At 45.0% G+C, this 20,945-nt stretch overlaps 1 protein-coding gene across 1 annotated transcript in view; it reads right to left on the reverse strand.

The window, feature by feature from the left end:
* Positions 1–2,593: 2,593 nt before the first annotated feature.
* The window catches only part of mgat5b (alpha-1,6-mannosylglycoprotein 6-beta-N-acetylglucosaminyltransferase B), a 42,615-nt gene continuing 24,263 nt past the window's right edge, over positions 2,594–20,945 (reverse strand). Inside the window, exons 10-18 of the mRNA XM_078797175.1 lie at positions 13,541–13,672; positions 12,582–12,715; positions 12,236–12,372; positions 8,997–9,152; positions 8,766–8,912; positions 8,576–8,692; positions 6,613–6,687; positions 4,114–4,385; positions 2,594–3,263 (exon numbers count right to left, since the gene is read on the reverse strand). Of these exons, the coding sequence (XP_078653301.1) occupies positions 3,065–3,263; positions 4,114–4,385; positions 6,613–6,687; positions 8,576–8,692; positions 8,766–8,912; positions 8,997–9,152; positions 12,236–12,372; positions 12,582–12,715; positions 13,541–13,672 (1,369 nt within the window). The 3' untranslated portion in view covers positions 2,594–3,064. The remainder of the gene's footprint in view (positions 3,264–4,113; positions 4,386–6,612; positions 6,688–8,575; positions 8,693–8,765; positions 8,913–8,996; positions 9,153–12,235; positions 12,373–12,581; positions 12,716–13,540; positions 13,673–20,945) is intronic.

Consider the following 20,945-nt stretch of genomic DNA (forward strand, 5'->3'; position numbering starts at 1 on the left):
AATTACATGTCACTCTAGTGTCATCAGAAGGTTGCCTACAGCCACAACCACATTTTTAATTTGGTGCTAATCACAGACCCCTGCAGTTATTTGCTATTTGTAGACCACTCAGTGATTAATTGGTTAATTGAATAGAGACGTCATCATCATCATCATCATCATCATCACCAGAATAGATAGTTGATCAGCAGCCATAGTTCATCAGGTTCCACATGGCCATAAATATTCATACCTGGTTTTACAGGGAAACATAGCCCAGCCTCAGCCACGTAGGACATGATAATTAGAACCCTGCAGAGCAGCAGACACAGCAAGGCACGGCCTGCTGGTCCTGAAAAGGTCACATAAGCTCACCCCAACAATATGCCCCCATGGGGGGGTCCATTCACGGCAGTCTATGAGACGGCTGAATCACCTGGACTCATCCCATCCGTCCCAGAACTGGACTGTGGGAGGCAACTGCTATATGCCAGGGGGTACTCACTCCGACTGCTGTGTGCATGTCTTGACTCTGATGTCGGACGTCGCTGAGGGTGGTTAGCAGGAAAAGACGACAGCGTTCCGCACGTTGATCCATCAAACAGGAGCAAGTCCATTGGGAAGTACAGCAGACATACATTACAAACAAAGCTGTTTAAAAACATGTGCTTGACTTCCTCGTGCCGCTCAAACTCCTTGCTCTTCATGGTAAAGCGCTACAGTACCCAACGGTGTCCTGGCGGCCATTGGAATAAAGACGTGGCTGTGCTTGCATGACAAAGAGCAAGAAAAAGAACAGAAAGAATTCATTTCATGCTTTGTGGAAAGCGGCGGCGGCGACAGTAGTCGGCCATTTGTCACCCATACTAATGAGTCATGGGACTAATTGAGTAAAAGGATGAAAGGATTAGAAGGATGTAAAATACACAGCTCTGTCGGCCGCTACTATGATCAAGTATTGGCTGTACGGGAAGTCTGATTGCAGTACTTTCTGGACTATAAGTCCATCATTTGGCTGCTCTGATGACTATTATTCAGGAACGACACTCTAAATTAAGTAGTTTTATTTTGATGAAGTGGTGGCCAATTTTAAAGGACAATTCCTGGACAGCCAATAGCCACTTTCCTCACTGAGGACTTGGCCACAGTGGTCAATGGATACTGGTACTAGTTGCTTTGTGGTATCCAAGTACACCAATATTCCCCAGATGACAGTCACCCAACCTGACCTGACTGAAGAAGAACGCTAACAATAGAAAAGTACTTAACTGGGGGGGCAGAGCTTGGGAGCTTTTTAAGAAGTGTCGCCCCAAATGGAGGCAGAGCTTAAAGTCTGAAGGCCTTCCGTAACCGCCACGGCATCACACATGCAGCACATCATTTTCTCTCTGGTTTCTGAGGCTCCAGATGAAATCCAATACTGGCCAGAGTCTTTAAACCCAAGAAGAGAAGAAATTGGCGTATTGTGAGATGCCGCTATCAATCAAAGAGACTCCATCATCAAAAGAAAGTAGAAGAACTCTGACTCGCCTTTAGAGGAAGGCTCATTAAAATCGTCTTATCTTGCGAGAAGGCTTCCACGGATGAGCAGCTCATTGGATAAGTGACACAGCAGCCACCGTGCCAAACGTTGAATATTCACTTTTCATCCAAACACATGGACATTAAACTTCAGTGAACACTTTCCGTTTAAACAATGGCAAGGGGTTGGCTCTTCAACTTGTAGCCCGTTTGCCTCTCAGGGTACGTCCAAATGCAATACCGGGGACATAAGGTCATGTCGATGAAAGTGTAGAACAGATGCTTAAAGCCAGCGCTGTGTTTACATCTGCAATGTTATGCAGCACCAGAAGCTCCATGCTCACATTCAGCCTGCTTGCACTTTTCATCACCTCAGACAATGAGCGTCAGACGGAGGTTGCCAGATACACAGGCATCTTTTGATGCAAAGCAAACATCAGCAGGTTCACTCCTTCCACCATCTCAAAGCACTGTGGGCGAATACATCACAAATTCAGATTTCATATAAATTATACAGCAACTGGGCACAACTATCCAGTGATACATCCCTGTTTATTATTGTTATTATTAATATTATGGTTGTAGGACTGTTGTACCAAAGCCCCAAGCACAGGGGGCTTCTTGTTTTTTGTCAAGTTTTAAAGAGGTTTTTTTTTTTATTCGAATATGTCACTTATAAAATTCGTGTCTGAAAATATATTTCGCTGTGAAGGTCTTTAATAAGGCTGTTGTAATCAAATTAGAATGGTTTGAGACCTCCTACTCCCACCTTGCAAAAATGCTAAATGGTACATTCCACCTGCTAGCGCTAGCTAGCTAGCTAACAGTAAACGGCAGTACCAAACAAACAGATAACGCAGACTTCACGACGTCAAAGCTCACCTTTTTGTATTCAGGAGCAAATCTGAGGCGATTAAAGAAAAGGAAATGTACATCCATCTGTGGCAGAGTCGGAGAAAGTTAGGTAAATTTTGTGACGTAGAAGAAAAGTGGGCTGCGTTCAAGGACCGTCGGAAAAAAGTGTGGAAAGGCTGCTTTTGACAGAAACTAGCAAAGTATTCATCCAGATTCCAAAACGTGTGACTCCTAATTATTTTCACTCACAAGTGATGACTTTTTGGCTGTATTTTATTAAACCAATGCTTATGTACAAATACAAGACATGGAAAATAGCACATCTCAACATGGTGTCATTTGCTTTGGGTGCATCCGGTACAAATAATTACTATGTCAACTGAAACAATTCACACAATATTAAGTCAACACACTGAAGAGTTTGAAGCAATTCCTTGGGAATTCCTTCCGATTCTTACAGGTCCAGCATTCCGCAGCATCTATCAGTAACTTCCCATATGGTCCCAAAGCAACCGTGTAAACCTTTAGACAGAGGCTCAAAGCCTACCGGATGAAAATTACAATCATGCAAATCCCTGAGATGTTTTTTTTTTTTTTTTTTTTAACCCTACCTGCTTTGGTAAGATAGGTCAATACTAAATGTTTGACTTCAAGCTACCTCGTCAAAGAAGATCTTCCGGGATAACAGGGTGGGCCTGGCCTGTCCTGGTCATAAGCAGTCCCTGCACAGCGCCACCTGACCGTCTCGGTAGTCCCGACACGGGCAAAGCCGCTGGTATTTGGCACTGGCGCCCGCGCAGCTGAACAGCAGCGGGTCCTGCTGGAGGCCGCATTCCGCATGTTCTGCTGAGAAGGCGGGAAAGAGGTGGTTCATCTCCGACTCCAACCCTGCACACTGGAAGTCCAGCCTTGGAAGCAAAGAGGACGGGGTGTGTAAGTATGAATAAACATTTCCATTCATAAACATTTATACAGTTTATGTGTATACAGTAGATACAGTGGACCTCCTAAATTAACCACAACCACATTTCAAATACACATGTAGGATTCCAGTCTATTTTCATTCATTATGAACACAAAATGACATCTGGGTTATAAAATATGGCTTAATAATTGTTGCATTTGCTCCCACCGGGACACCTTCAGGGTTTGAGAACATTACTAAACAGCAGTGACATCATTAGGCCTATTTTAGGGGGGCTTTAGACCCCCTAAAATGTTTTTAAGCCCACCTAAATAATTTCAGATTTTTTATTGATTAAAAAAAATTTTTTTACAAAAAAAATCTCATTTTTTAAAATTAAATTTCATATAATAGAGCAAAAGCAGGCTAATAAGCAAGCCAATAAGCAGGCTAATACTAGTAGTAGTAATTATCAGAAGAATAGGTTAATAGGCTAATTAATAATATAATAATGATAATTATATAATTGATCACAATTGAATGGTTGCAGAACTTGAGCAGCGGTTTTGCAGTGTAGATTGTGTGTACTTGTGTACATTTAATGGTGGCCTAAAACAATTGAGTATCTCTACTAAATCTGTCCAAAATTGGGATAGTTATATCCCGGTTTTTGTTCCTTATTTGGTTTTTGGATTTTTTTTGAATGTACTGTTGCTAACTTTACTGAAGCTGAAGTTGCCGGAAATAAGACTTAATGTTTGCTAGAAGGCTGCAACAATGGTGACGTTAGACACAAAGTGCACAAGCCGCATTTATCCTGCAAAAGAAAGAAATGAAACGAAAGCCCATCTTACGCATTGAAGGCCTCCTTTATGTTGATGAAGCGGTACAAGGCGGGTTCGCAGATTAAGCCGACATCCTGGCAGGCCTTCACACAGGACTGGCCCTGCAGCGAAGCCAGGAGCTGCAGGGCGCTGAGGGGCGGCCAGGACGAGTGGGAGGTGGCGTTGGAGGCCCACGTGAGGATGCTGGAGTTGGGCAGGAGCGTGAAAGGAGCCAGCGGGCTGCCCTGCCAGATCCGAGAGGAGTTGACTGGAGGAAACGGAGCTTCGGGAGAACAAAAGTCCTGCGGGCGCACACACGAAAGGAGCAGTGGTCACCGAGGAACACGGCTGACCTGTCGGCAGGTAAAAAGTCCACCAATAAGCGGTGACAAATTGAGTCTTGTCCGTGCGGACCGAATGAGCCAAAACCACCAGAATATAAAGAACACAAAGGTGCCTGTCAAACTTGCAAGCAATAATACCAACTGGGTTATTCCGCTCAACAACAATGAGAATTGAAAGCAGAATTAGGCGGCGGCGAGAGCTGGGATTAGATTCCCTCCTCCAGCAGGAGCTATTCATAAGACTCAGGTAATAACATTTTTGCGACATGTCCCCATGGCCCCCAGAGCCGTTTATTAAAGCGGCTCCAGTGCCCACAGGCAATAACTAGTCTTCCAGTCTGCCTGCATATCCTGTCCTCCTCTTTCAAACTGAAAGTCAGACATTTCTATTTTTAACAACCAATGTTTGCTCTGCTCGTTTGGCTTGATGAGCTACTCTTTTCATGCAAATGCACAGCTTCCTTCAAGAGCTAATGAATGGAATTATTATTGCATGGCAAACACCGGAATCAAGCACCTGCACGTTGCGTTCGTTAGACGCAAACAAACAATAAAGCAAAGTGGAAGAGGCGGGGCAGCCGTTGATCAATAGGATGGACAGAAAAACACGTCAGGACAAATAAATACACGACCGGAGACTTGAAACCGTAAAGACCCGATTACACTGGTCTACAAGCAAAAGGCTTCCGGATCAAAAGCAGTACCCTTCTTTCAGGGTACACAAGCAACCACTTCTATCTGAAGGCCAGTCTGTCTACAAGGAACCAGTTCCCGTCTACTAGCAACCACTTCTATCTGAAGCGCAGTCTGTCTACAAGGAACCAGTTCCTGTCTACTAGCAACCAGTTCTATCTGAAGGCCAGTCTGTCTACAAGGAACCAGTTCCTGTCTACTAGCAACCAGTTCTATCTGAAGGCCAGTCTGTCTACAAGGAACCAGTTCCTGTCTACTAGCAACCACTTCTATCTGAAGGCCAGTCTGTCTACAAGGAACCAGTTCCTGTCTACTAGCAACCAGTTCTATCTGAAGGCCAGTCTGTCTACAAGGAACCAGTTCCCGTCTACTAGCAACCACTTCTATCTGAAGGCCAGTCTGTCTACAAGGAACCAGTTCCCGTCTACTAGCAACCAGTTCTATCTGAAGCGCAGTCTGTCTACTGGCAACCAGGTCCTGTCTACTAGCAACCAGTTCTATCTGAAGGCCAGTCTGTCTACTGGCAACCAGGTCCTGTCTACTAGCAACCAGTTCTATCTGAAGCGCAATCTGTCTCCTAGCAACCAGTTCTATCTGAAGGCCAGTCTGTCTACTGGCAACCAGGTCCTGTCTACTAGCAACCAGTTCTATCTGAAGGCCAGTCTGTCTACTCGCAACCAGTTCCTATCTACTAGCAACGAGTTCCTGTCTACTAGCAACCAGTTCTATCTGAAGGCCAGTCTGTCTACAAGGAACCAGTTCCTGTCTCCTAGCAACCAGTTCTATCTGAAGGCCAGTCTGTCTACTGGCAACCAGTTCCTGTCTACTAGCAACCAGTTCTATCTGAAGCGCAATCTGTCTCCTAGCAACCAGTTCTATCTGAAGGCCAGTCTGTCTACTGGCAACCAGTTCCTGTCTACTAGCAACCAGTTCTATCTGAAGGCCAGTCTGTCTACTCGCAACCAGTTCCTGTCTACTCGCAACCAGTTCCTATCTACTAGCAACGAGTTCCTGTCTACTAGCAACCAGTTCTATCTGGAAGCCAGTCTGTCTACAAGGAACCAGTCCTACCTGAAGGCCAGTCTGTGTACTAGCAACCGGTCTGCACGTTCCACTAGAATGTCTAGACTTTGGACATAAAAGGTTTTCTTATTTGCAGAAATCTCCTTGGAAGTTGAGAAATGAGAAAAGTCAAACGGCAGCCGAAATTGTAGTTTTTGGAAACCACAAAGCAGATCATTATAAGCAGCTGGTGGTAAACCTCCCGAAGTCCTACAAATCCCTCAGCTACAATTTGTCTTTCCTTTTCACGATTCATTTTTTCACTGATGTGACTCACACTCCGGGAAAAAAAACGGTCGTCACGACAGGAAGGTGAAGATACGCCTAAGCCAAGAGCGCTAGCCATCGAGCTAAAAGCCCGAGCCGTCACCCGGACGTCAGGGAGCGAGCTTCAGCGACATGCTTTAGCTCCCGCTCCACCCCGACCCACCTGGTTGTGGATGTAGGCATTGATCCTCTCCAGCATCCCCTCACACGTGTACTCGTAGGGGAGGAAGGGCTCCACCTGCACAGACAGATGTGGGCCCAGCTGAGAGAACCGTGGGCGTCGTGTTTCCACACCAGCCAGCCAATGTAATTACTGCCACCGAGCACGATACTTCATCAAGGCTGACATATTCATTAGCGTAATTGTGAAAGGCTTATATCGTTCCGCATTAAAATCAATGACCTAATGCATCACGGGGGACAGCTTTGAAAATTGATTTCATTATTTTTAGTGACGACTTCATCAATATGTCAGAAACGGGGATTAAAGTGACGGGGTCCCGGGTCCTTCGGGGCTTGTTATTAACACTGCGGTTAAAGCCTGTCAATCATCGGATGACTGTTGACGACACGCCGCGTATTGAAATTCATCCAGACGCCGCCGATCAATAGCTTGTCCTATTCTTTTGGGTTTTATGCTAACGCTTTCTCAGATGTGACAGCCACCCCCCCCCGACTGTTGTCTTTGTTGACGGAGGAAATAAATACTGTACGACAAATGCACGCTATACTATATATGCACACTATACTATATATGTATAATATACTACAAATGCACACTATACTATATATGCACACTATACTAAATGTGCATACTATACTACAAATGCACACTATACTATATATACATAGTATACTATATATGCACACTATATGTGCAAACTATACTATATATGCATTCTATACTACAAATGCATACTATACTACAAATGCACACTATACTATATATGCATACTACAAATGCACACTATACAATATATGCATACTAAATTATAGATGCATACTATACTATAGATGCATACGATACTCTAAATGCATGGTGTCCAAAGTGCGGCCCGGTGGCCTTTTGAGATGCACCGGCCGTGTTAAAAACATATTTAGTAATAAAAAATGTATTCTATGCTGTAACTATGACTATATTCTATTTAAAATGACTTGGTGGGAATTCAGCCATCATGGAACCAATTAACAGTGATAAATGAGGTATTACTGCAATAGCATTATTAGTATTAGTAGCAGCAGTAATTCCACGGTGGGGAATCAATCTTACATGTTCCAAACCGAAGAAGCCCCTCCGTCATCGAGGTCAAAGCGATTAGGAGCGTCATCGGTGGTGACGACTCCTCCAGACACGCCCACACGCCATGCCGCTTTACAGACTTTTTTAATGAGGTCCGGGATGTTATTTGGTTGTCCGGGCATTGGACTTGTTGTTTGGGTTCCCTCCCGGGTCCCAAAGCGCCATGTTTATTCACAGCAATTAGCGGATGGAGCCTGAGGAGCAATTTAGCTGTTAAAGAGCTCCATATTTCCCAGGGGGGGGATCAGGGACACCACAGTTTACGTTTACGGGCCGCTGTGGCAACAAGTTAGCCATGTTAACTTGAAAAGTGCATCGGATTTAACACCAGATTAAAGCAAAAGCCTTTACACTTTCCTGTAAAATGATATTTGTGTGATTTATCTTAGTAGACGTTTATATTAATAGGCAAACACTGCCTGGCACATGTGGCCATTTTAGGCTTCATGATGTATTTGCTGCGATTGGTGACGTTACAAAGTCAACACTTGCGGCTGCAAGAAGCCGCTTAAGATCTATTAAAGATGAGGAAGTGTTTGTCTCCCGGTGATCCGGCCAGGACAATGCTAGACGAGGCTATACATCCTGCAAGTGCTGAGACACATAAGCTGGGCTTGTTCCCACTCCTTTCTGCATTGCTAATTGCAGCACCGCCGCATGGCGCAGCAGCCAGCAAAGCATTTTCCTGTACTGTCTAATGCCGTGATGAAGAGCTGACGCTTCATAAGTGGGTCAAATATGAAGGAAGGCTAATCTTTCTTCCCCTGCATGCCGGCTGGAGTGTGGGGTGGAGGATCAACCGAGGAGGATCATCAAGAAAACATACGTTGGTCCTCATGATGTCACGGACGGCCGCGTCAAACTCATCAGAGTTATTGAAGTCGATGGTGATGACATGCGGCCTGCCGATGTACTGCTCCGCGTAAGGATGCTGAGAGGACACCTGGAAGGGGATCGCAACCAGGAGACTTTAGCGGCTGCGACAAAACGTACTCATGGGCTCCCTCTGAATTTACCTCCCTGGACGTTGGCTTCCCTCTGAAGAAGTCGTGATTGAGAGAACTGTGAGGAGGGCTAAACCTGGGCTGCAGAAATATGCAGCCATTGGCGATGGCCTCCAAAGGGGCGGGGCCTTCGTACGGGAAGCCAAATCCGATGAACAGCTTGGAAGGGAAAGGAAAAAGAGCAAAATGATACATCCATAAGCCATAAAGAACACATTTACGGCATCCTCTGGAGGACACCACCTTGGCCCTTCTGAGGAGCTGCTGCAGTTCCTGCTGAGGGAGAAGGCCGTGGTTCTTCACAAAGGCGGGGACCTCCGGAGGGCGCTGGGTTTCGTAGTACACCGTCCCGTGGATCTCCATGTGGCGATGCAGGATGGATAGGAATGTTTCCTTCCCCTTTTGATATTTAGGAAAAACACAGCAAGCGATAATTACAACCTCAGTGTGAATACTGCGTTTTCACGACTATATGGACTATATGACCAACTTATACTATACATTAAAATAATATCTATGGTTTAACAACACATGCGGTAGGGCAGTGCTTGTTTTGGCGACACCTAGTGGCCACAATGATTGTTTAAGTTGAGCTTGTGATGGAGTTAGGCTATTCATTCATTCATTTATTTTCTACTGCTTATCCTCACAAGGGTACAGGGGGTGCTGGAGCCTATCCCAGCTATCGTCAGGTGAGAGGCCGGCCCACATTCCCACCCACATTCATGCCTATGGACAATTTGGAGTGGCCAATTAACCTAGCATGTCAAGGGATGCAAGGGGAGAACATGCAAACTCCACACAAAGATGGCAGAGGGTGGAATTGAACTCGGGTCTCCTAGCTGTGAGGCCGGCGTGCTAACCACTTAACCAGGAGTTAGGCCAGTGGTTCTCAATTCTGTTCTATCATGCCCCTCCCAGGCCACTCCCTGCCTCTAATGAACACGTCTAGTTCATCCTGAAGGTGCTTGACGAGGTTGAGGTCGGGGTTCTGTGCGACTTGTTCAACTCCACAGCAGCACCCAAGCTTGCTTTTAGGGACCTTGCCTCGCCTACTGGACAAAGTCATGTTAGGACCGAAAGTAGCCGATTGTCCAAATGTCTCCACTTGATGGATGGACGCTTGTGTTAGTCCCCACGGCTGTGGTGAAAACTGACAAATGACATGACACCTTCCCAGACCGAGAAACATCATACTGACTGGATTTCAACCTGCAACATCGTGACCGAATCCTCCGAAGTTAAACTTTCATCAAGGATGATAAAGCAGCCGTTAAGCTAAAGGAACACAGCAAAAGGAAACCCAAAGCAAAAGTATTGATCTCTAGCGTGGGGCAAAGGCTGACTGACAGCTGTCTGGCTCCCGTCAAAGATGTGAGGAATTTTAATGTGGATTGAAATGCATTCTGATATGGAGCAGAATTGGCTTCCCTGGAAAAACGACTCCCAGTGAAGTTATGAATTATGTACCCAAGCTGTGTCTTCCAGGCATAAATCTTTTATAAATGTCATGTGACTGTTAGCCACACTTTGAGTGGAAATGTCTCCCGGCAACAAAGCAAGCTTTTTCCCAGGGTGATGCAAGCGCTCTATTGTTGCATGTTGCTAATTCATTCGTTTCTTCTTCTGCTTCTTAGATTACAAAGAAAGTTGGTCTGGAAAAACGCTCCTGTACCAATACCCACTCAAATCCAAGGATGAAGGACGATGCGTTCAAGGACGTGTGAGATCTCAGAGCTTGATGAAAACATTCATCACACAGCAGTGAACTGCTGCTGGGGGTGTACTTACGTGGAGCTGGACCCGGCGGTGGTACGTGACGGGATGAAGAGCCAGTCAGTAGGAAAGAAAAAAAGATAGACAGCACAGGTGAGAAGCAAGGTAAGACAGCCGTCCCTCGCTAGATGGTGGTTCAAACATCGCTCCCTCACTCATCGCTGTTATGCAAACACTAATGAATCAATGATGGCAGTTTTGTGGTCGTTTATGGCCTATTATTAGCCCAAAATATTGGAAGATAAGCCATGTGTCGTATTGATGAGACATTACCTTACGTCACATTACCTTCATTTCCAGCCATGGATGCATGACTGACATGACAAGAGAAAGCCCTCCTCCCATTCAGTGTGGAAGTGGTACACTATTGACTTCTTACTTTGTCCTTCTTCCCCATTCTGAAGTTCAGAATCAATAAATTTGAGGCTAACAGTTAGCTTGGTAGGATTTTTTTTTAATGCCATGCGATCGAGATGCTCCAACAGCGACGCTAACGGTGAGTGTTTTATTATCGCTTATCATGTTCACAATATTTGGTAACATGAGTGTTAAGGTGATTATAGGGGTGTTATTTCATGTTTAGAGAGCTCTAATAAGGCTAAAAAAACACGTTTAGGAGGGCAATGTCTATGCTCTACGTAAGGATTCATATTGAATCCTGCTTTGTGGAAACATGAGTGTAAAGGTGACTATAGGGGTGTTATTTTGTGTTGAGAGGGCTCTAATAAGGGTAACAAAAACACGTTTAGAAGGTCAATGTCCATGCTCTACCTAAGGATTCATATTGAATCCTGCTTTGTGGAAACACGAATGAAAACATGACTATAGGGGTGTTAGTTCATGTTTAGAGGGCTCTAATAAGGGTAACAAAAACATGTTTAGAAGGTCAATGTCCATGCTCTACCTAAGGATTCATATTGAATCCTGCTTTGTGGAAACATGAGTGTAAAGGTGACTGTAGGGGTGTTATTTCATGTTTAGAGAGCTGTAATAAGGGTAACAAAAACCCATTTAAGAGGTCAATGTCTATGCTCTACCTAAGGATTCATATTGAATCCTGCTTTGTGGAAACTTGTGGTCGGGCGTGGAACCAATTAACCGCCATGACACCAGGAACGACCGAAAGGAACGATCAAAAAAGAACAGCTAGGGTTGTGCTTCTTCTCAGAGTATTGTCCAACAATCCTTCTCAGCCCTCGCAAGCAGCATGCGGCGGTGCATTTTCTGCAAATATGCGTTACTTCACTCTGTACAATGTGAACTTTCCAAAGTGTGAAATCCTGCCAAGGCTTGTTGCAACAAAGCAGAGTGAAAAGGAAACCATCGGGGACATCATGGGGCTTGCTTCAAAGATCCGGTGAGAAACCTCACCAGGAAAAAGAGTCTTTCTAAAGAAACAACATGTTCTTACAGCTTTAGCATTCCGGTCACATTCCAGGACAAGGAAGTCACTTTCGGGATGGAAACTTGTTAAATGGGAGCAAAGAATTAAGAAACTGCTAACTTGAAGTTAACGACATGGAGACTTAAACACACTTGACAACAACAAACACCGACGAGGAAGCATCTGCATCGATTACCGTGATTGGATGTTTGCTCCAAAGGCCTTTTATTAATTAGTTAATGACTTATTCATTCAGATGAATAATTGTTACGAACACTCCAACATAGTTTGAAACGTGCCGGGTTGACATGTATTGCGTAACACCAACCTTCCACATGTTAGCCTCTTTGCCGTAGACGACCGCCATGTTGGGGACTTTGTTCCTTTGGATGTTCATTCTGGCCGTGTCGTTCAGCTCCTCGGCCACAAAACCCATGAAGGAGTTGTCCGGGGTGTGAGCTGCAGGGGAGAAACCGGACCATCCAAGTCCGGTTTTAGGTTGGTTAAACAACGTGAAAAAGTGTGTAGCGCTGACTGAAATTTCCATGAGGTACATATGAATATTTTCATAGTTAGTACAGTATTAGAGGCCTCCAGACATGAAATACTACACTCCCTTTCCCTGTTAAGTAGACATGGGTGTGACAGGAAGTAAAAGGTCCACATACGGAACATGGTCATGTACTGTTGGCTGTTGAGGTTCCAGTAGCCCCAGTTGGTCCGGTAGCCGTGCAGAGTGGCGTACTCCTCGTGGTTGTACGCCGGCTCCGTGCCAAAAGTGTCGATCACACGGACGCGGCACCTGGGATGACACGTGACCCCAGTGAGGTCGTCATAGCAACAAAGCTCAATATATATCTATAGGCGCAGTGAAGCCCAAAATTATTTATACCTCAATTATGGGACAGAAATTAGTGTATGAATAATTGAGCGGAATATCTTATTCTATAGTACAGTTTGGTATTGGATTTCATTATTATTATTATTATTAAGCATGCGGTGCTCATGTCCATCCTCTTTCTATAGCAGGCAGCTGCTGTACTGTACTGTACTGTACATAAGGCTTTACATGTACATACAGTAGTACAGTCGATCATTAAAAGGAGTCGTGTCGGTACTGCATGGTCGTCCAACCATCCGATAAAGGTGATGCATACCTTTTTAAGGAGTACACAGAACGTGTTCTTATTCTGTTAGCGTTGTTATGAAACATACAGTAGGTGATTTATGCTGGACCACGATGCATTGCTGTTAAATGGGCAGGCCGACTCGGCACTTCAGCACTTAACATGCAATTATCACACCGACAAGCCTAAAATCAATGGATGGAAGATTTATATGGACGTATGAAATGTATTTGGTATGATAACGTACTTCCAAACATGCAAAAAAAAAAACACTAAAGGAGCGGTCTCAAACAAGAAAACTGCATTTGGTTCAATAATGTGTAAAGAAGCATAAAAGCAGCCCACCCCCACCCCCACCCCCACCCACAGCGAGAGACTTGCTGACGCATGCAAAGTCACAGGACCGATTCCAAGCAAGGACACCCACATCCCACCACAAAGGTAGCTAGCTAGCGTTTAGACGCCATGACTCCGATCGAAGATGATCCACAGATACTGACTTGTGCTTCTTCAGTGACAACCCCATGTGCTGCTTCATCTGCTGCAGGCCGTGGTAGTCCGTGTAGATCAGGTCGAAAGGCAGAGGCCCGGTCAGGGGGCAGCTTCCTCTCCCAGGAGGGACGCCCAGAAACCTGCAGACACCATATGATTAGCCTCTTCCACATCGAGATGCCACAAATCTGCCCTTTGCCGACAGTGCCTTCCGAGTACGTGTGAGTGTCACACGGCGGCAAGGCTTACAGAAATCTCATCATTAGATGCGCGCCGATGTCTGCGCCGGCACTTCGATGTGACAAACGCAACGTTGTTGGATTGCAAGAAGGCCTTCAACGGACCAGGAGAAAACAGTGGAAGGGGATTTACATATTTACGGGAAAAACTGATTGGGTTAACATGTTTAATGTTTTGGTTTGAGTTGGACCTTCTGGAATGAATTAATACACACAGTTACAGTACATGATGAGTTACCTTCCTGACTCCTGGCTGAGGTGACTAGCCACCCAGCCAAGACTGGTTGAGACCAGATCAAACCGATACACCAACAAACAGTTTCCTGATCATGGGACCGCCTCCATGAAGACTTATGAGGAAAAAGAACTCGGTTTCACTTCACGGATCACCGATCGCTGGACCTCGGCGAGGTGGCTGACCGTTCTCTCCAGCGCTGGCATTACAACTGCTAATATTCCATTCATCCATCTTCTATTTATTGTATTGATGGGTTACATTTTATGGCTTATCCTCACTAGGGTGGGGGTATGCTGGAGCCTATCCCAGCTGTCTTTGGGGGAGAGGCGGGGTCCACCCTGGACTGGTCGCCAGCCAATGGCAGGGTTAGCTGACATGCTAACCACTTGTCCATCGTGCGGCCCTTGCTTCACTCCAAATAATAATAATAATTTTTATTTTACAGTCACTTAGTTACTTCCCAGTTGAAAGAATTGAAGAACTCGGGTGGTATTGTTCCTATTCCTAGATTTTGTATACCCCAAATGTAGACTTTGTATTCAATCATTAAAGCTACTTGAGTGGAAAAATAAACAATTTGGTTCCCGCTCGTCATGAAGGGGTGCTGGGGGGTCCCTCAGCCAAACCTGTTGATCTGCTGATCCAAAGCCATATCCTTTTGTCTGGGATGAAGGTGCGCAGTTCAAATGAAAAGAGCCCAATTCCGTCGTGAAGCGTGTCAGCGCTCTCAGGATGATGATGGCGAGGTCGTTCAAGCGTACACAAGAGCGGCCGGCATCGAGCAATAGTGGAGCCGCCCAATTTGTCCACGGTTTGTTTTGGCGCCCCCCCCCCCACACACACACATCATCAACTGTGCAACAGCTAACCGCACATCTTTGACACAACAGCGGGATGGCTGCTCTCAAGTGTTATTGCAGCTGAATCTGTTAGCCATGATGCCTTCATGGCGCTTGCCACATTCCGTAAATGTTGCCTCCCAGAGAGCTGCACTTTGCATTTACAATGCATGAATAACCCGGCATGAATGACTTCATAAACAACAGCCCAGAGCCGTAATGCCAGATTGTTACGATTAATTCCCCAGCAAAAAATATGATGCGAGGCGGCATCACTTCTGTACTTCCGGCTTCCCAGCATGCTTTGCGGTTCTTGCTTTGTAAACATATGTCAATATAGTTCTTACTTATTATCATCCCCTTATAAGTTAAGTTGCAGTGTGATGATTATAGAGTCACTTGGTTGACATGTGATTATGGACTGAATATTCCACACTGGAGTTTGAGACTGACCTTTCTGATCCACCAGATTGTTTTACCGTCTTTCTGGTACATATTTTATATTTCATACAGAGTACTGATGCCATCGGGACATGAACATCAATAAACTTGTGCTATTACTTTGTGTTGGTGTTTCCGGTGCATCCCCAGGGTAAGGCCCCGGTTGAGTCCAATCAAGTCTGCAATGTATAAATCATTTCCATAAGATAGGAAGAAAACAAAAATAGTCCTGTATGCTGTTTTGCGAACTAGCACACTCACCTGCGTGATGCTAAATATGGAACCAGACAGAGATGCATCACCTGGATTTCTCCGTGACCCACTTGGGTTGCGTATGATTTATATAGCATGAATTGTACTTCATCAGACACGTGCACGCTGCAGCATGCGCCGCATTCCAAGCATGGAGCTACACTCCACCAAATAACTTGAGTCTTACAACAAAAGGATTTGCTCCACAATGAAGACGGCATGAAAGGAAAGCACTTCCAAAGCATCGCTAGAAGAACGAGAGAGACAATAAAACATCATATAAGCAAGGCCTCTGTGAAAAACAGGATTAATTAAAAGCGTATACTGGTGGACAAATAGGGATGTTTTTGGGCGATAAATCAGTCCTTTGCAGCTATACTACCTTGCTACACCGCCGCCCGGTGGTCATGTCTATGGGCGACTTTGTCAAGCTTACGTTGGACTCAAGGTACCTTGGGACCGACACACAGCTGTAGACATCTGCTGGAGAAGAGACAAACAACCATTCACACTCACATTCATACCTATGGACAATTTGGAGTTTCCAATTAACCTAGCATGTTTTTGGAATGTGGGAGGAAACCGGAGTACCCGGAGAACACGCAAACTCCACACAGAGATAGCCGAGGGTGGGATTGAACTCTGCTCTCCTAGCTGTGAGGTCTGCGTGCTACCCACTCGACCGCCGTGCAGCCTCTAAAGTGGGTATTAGCGCATCAATTTGAGCCATTGACTTCAGCATCAACCCGTTGAAATGATCCCAGCGTGTCCACTCGTGGCGTGGTGCATTAACTCGCTGTAAAAGCTGCTCCAGTATCACAGCAACCGAGGGCGAAGCGTCACGTGACATTGCTCCTCAGAGATCCTCAGATGCTGCCGGAGGTTTAATTGGAAATATGCAAATGTGAGGAAACTAATAGTAAAGGGATTAAAGTGCATCAAATAGTTTGGAGACAGGGGTGCGCACCGCGACTGCACGCCGACGCTTTGGCTCCCGGGAGAAATCACAGCTCTGTCGTTGATCGTTCCTTAGTGTGCATGCAGAGGCCGGCGGTTTTCCGCCGATGTTCTGTGTGACGGTTGTTCCTGTCTGAGTCCGAAGGTCCGCAGTCATTGCTATTCAAGCAGAAAGTGCCGGACTATACCGCGGTTAATAAGCTTTGCTTCACCTCAAAGTTACGCTAAATTTAAATAAATAAATACACAAATAAATACATATATAAATATATAAAAACAATTAAAAATTGAATTAAAAAATATATTTTTTAAAAACTTAAATTATATTAGGAAAACAGGAAGTGAACAAATGTAACAGTTAGTGATTGTAAAAGTACCAGATGGAGGGGTAGGATTTAATAAGCTTTGCTTCACCTCAAAGTCCCGCTAAAATTTAAATAAATAAATACACGAATACATAAATAAAAATAATTAAAAAATTAATTAAATTTTTTTTTTTACTTAAATTATGTTAGGAAAGCAGGAAGTGAACAAATGTAACAGTTACTGATTGTAAAAGTACCAGATGGAGGGGTAGGATTTAAGAATAAGCTTTGCTTCACCTCAAAGTCCTGCTAAATTTAAATAAATAAATACACGAATAAATAAATAAATAAAAATAATTTAAAAATTCATTAAATAATATTTTTTTAAAACTTAAATTATATTAGGAAAGCAGAAAGTGAACAAATATAACAGTTAGTGATTGTAAAAGTACCAGATGGAGGGGTAGGATTTAATAAGCTTTGCTTCTTCCTACTCCTTTTGGACATGTGGAACTGGGAACTGATTATGGGATGCATTCAATTGGAATCTGATGCATGTTCAAATGAAATAAAACCATTACCATTACCATTACCATGTATTAGACTGTACCTGTAGGTGTAATATCCACACCTGCCGTGTATAAAGGGTACCGACACTAAGCAATGGTCCAACTTCCAAGGAAGGATCACAGGCAGGGTGACGTCTTTGTGTCAAGAAAGTCCGCAATGCTGAGTCAGAGGTGTGAAGTCACACGTACTATTGGGTTGTCAGCAATAGGTGCTGTCTGACTATACATACTATACATACTGTACATGCTGTATATACTGTATATACTGTACATCACATCAGAAGCTGCGGTCGGTTCCTGCAAAAATAAACCTTGCCGGGCTCCCTATAAATCTTCCTATGACGCCGATACTGCAATGGTGCAGTACCTCTACAAGATGTATTTCTGTGAAATCCTACTCCGTGTTCTACTATTTACAAAAACGCCTCCTGCGTAAAGGTCAGCGAACGCAGCAGCCAGCGGGCTCAAACCTCTGCTAACATCCGTGCTCATGAACGTCCAGGTAAGACTACATGAAGGTGTCATGGCGTTAAGCCTGCAAAGGTTCCGTATATGGGAGTTATCAATATTAAATCATCTCGGGGCATATTTTGAGAGGAGGCGGGTGGAGAACTGGAGTGCAAAGTCAGCAGCCTATTTGTATTCTCCCCATATTTCCATTTTCCCTTTTCTTGGGGTGATACGGCACACCATCGCCTCGCTTCCCGTCTAGAAAAGTCCTCCGTTGGGTACCGTGTGTGTGGTGCAGGTTTTCATCAATGAAATCCTTCACGTTATTCAAGCATCGAGGACACGAGCAGGACAACCACTTGGAGTCTCCTGAAGATGAGCTAAACCACCGGTGTACTAGATCATAGACCACAAATACGTAGACCAAAGACCATCAGCATCTAATGGCAGAACTGGGAGATGTGGATGGAAAGACCTCTTCCTCTCGTATTCGTGTTTATTGGCAGAGCTTGGCTGCTTCCTTCTGCTGATGATTAAATATCCAATCAACACACAAGCAGTATATTTATGGGTACTACTTCTACTTAAAGGAACATTTGGAGGATTCATTAGATGTAGACACCGCTCAGGCGTTTAACCCCCTACCAATACCGATTGGAGTCCATCTATCGACCGCCACGCTGAGTCACGGTCTGAGTCCCTTTCCACAGCTGAGAAACATACGCTTGGCTCCACAGAAGAAGCTTTTATTCCACTTCTGCTACAATGTTGTCTTGATTATCACGGTTTTTGGTCCCAGACTCCACCGTGATAAGTGAACTTATTGAAGTGATAAGTGAAGTTCCACAATATTCGACATTATCGGAGCCCTCTAACTATGACGTAACCTCTACGCTTGTATTAGCCGATGTAGTAGACATAATGTAGACTCACATGTTAGCATTGGGGGAGTTAATTGTTTGTTTTGGTTTTTTACGTCTGGTTCCTGCAGTGGTTACTGTGACATCAATGTAACATCACTGACACCTAGTGGGCAGTGGAGAAACCCACGGCCCAGATCCACGCCTCTGGTCCATCCTCCCAAGGCCTCTGAATGCGTCTTCTGAATGCCTTACATTTGTATTTTAGTTAGCTCACCCGGCCGCACGTTGGAGAAGTGGTTAGCAGGTAGGCCACAAATTCTGGAGATGGGGAGACCTGGGTTCGATTCCCTGCTTTGGCAACTCTGTGTGGAGTTTGCATGTTCTCCCCGTGCATGGGGTTTTTTCCGAGTACTCCGCTTCCCTCCCCCATTCCAAAAAAATGCTAGCTTGATTAGCCACTCCAAATTGTATTTGGTATGAATGTGAGTGTGAATGGTTGTTTGTCTATATGTGCCCTGGGATTGACCAGTCCAGGGTGGACCCCGCCTCTCCCCTGAAGTCAGCGTACCCCAAAGTTAAGTTCCCCATTGTTATTCTGTACTTTTGGTCTTCAGAGTGAAATACATGCGGTACTGGATGAAGTATTCCTTCCAATTTAAAGTACCATCATTTGTAGAAAAAAGCTGGACTTGCAGGACATATGCTGTTCAAGATGTGCCTGTGCGGGATCCTAACTGGAAGCTACCGGCGGCTGCTAGCATAAACCAGTGAGCGTGACTGGTGCCAATTAGTGTCAACAACACGCTGGACTACACCAGCTCGTCTCCCCCGGCGGTACCGCTAACAGGCCAGCTAAACCGCCTCGCGGAGAAAAATGTACACATCAACAATTCCGAGGTGCTGAAGACTCCCGAGCCATCGCCAACCTCTTCCTAAAGGTTGGAGTGCGAAGAACGGGAGATGTAAATAGACGGCAGCCTGAGGGAATCTGTGGGAGCACAACCCACATAACCATAAGTCAATTTAATAACACGTGGGCGACCAAGAAGACGCAATAGAGGGCCGTGTACAACGCTTTTAGCCAGTGATAGTCATGCAAAATGGATTTACAGATGTTGCCTATCACCGGGCAATTTAGTAACGCCATAAATACAAGCGGGACATACGCGTGCATACGACGGGCTCTGTTTTGTTACCCCCCCCCCACCCAAAGAGAAAACAGCGTCAGACGCAGATAAATCCACTTGGCTTCCATTTCAGCCCTCCATTATATTTTCCCTCAGGCTGCACATTTTATTTCCTGATGAATAGAGTCCAATATGAGCTCCGGAGGAATCATACGCTGCCTGCATCCATAAATGTACATTTACTAACAAGCTAGCAACCGCGGGTCTCTGGAGCCGCGTCTGGAGATGCGCAATCGCTAAGCATTAGCGCTTATCCAGAAGCTACGAATGACGCAACCAAACCGTGGCGTGTGTTGCTTTGGCGGTCATGGGCCACCATTCAAGTGTCTAAATATATTTTGGGGGGGGGGGGTCTCTCTCCCCTCCAGGATCATGGAGATCACGCATAAAAAAATCAGATCAGATTCGGGTCGGACAGGAGTTTTGATAGAGCAAAACAGTAAATACTAAAGATGGCCGATAATTATCGGCTTGATATCAGCGAAGCAAAGAGGCTGTAGTCAAAACCGAGCGACTAAATGGACATCAAATTCTTTTCATACGGATGGATGTCCCTGACGCGAGGAGAGGTTTTTAAGGCCATAAAATGCAGAAGTGGAGTGAAGTCTACTTGCAGCCAGCTGAAGGTCAGACGTCTGAAACAGGAGACCCCATAAACCCTGTTAAGGTCTGGCCTTATTCACACCCCCCCACAAAACATCCTCACTGGGCTAAGAGCCTTGACCATCAGGGCTGTGATTGGTCGGCTTGAACAGCATTATTTCCCGTGTGTTTACCACTTTACCTTTGATTTCTGGTCAACATTTGCAATAAAAGGACTGTTGCAGGGCATGGATTTGTTCCACACACACTACTCTCTTTAATTACCGTTGTTTGTTAGCGACAAAGAAAGCTAAGAAGCTGAATAGTCGATGAGATTTAAAGTTTTTTTGCGAAAGAGACACAAAGAGGTGATGATGTAACTCCACAATAGAAGAAAGATCGGTGCGGATCTAAGCCAAATACTAGGGATGGCTGATAATTATCAGCTTGATATCAGCGTAAAAATGTGATATCAGTCGATATCGGTATCG

This window comes from Doryrhamphus excisus, linkage group LG16 (genome assembly GCF_037039965.1).
Source record: "Doryrhamphus excisus strain RoL-2023G ecotype Guam linkage group LG16, RoL_Dexc_Guam_v1.1, whole genome shotgun sequence".
NCBI lineage: Eukaryota > Metazoa > Chordata > Actinopteri > Syngnathiformes > Syngnathidae > Doryrhamphus > Doryrhamphus excisus.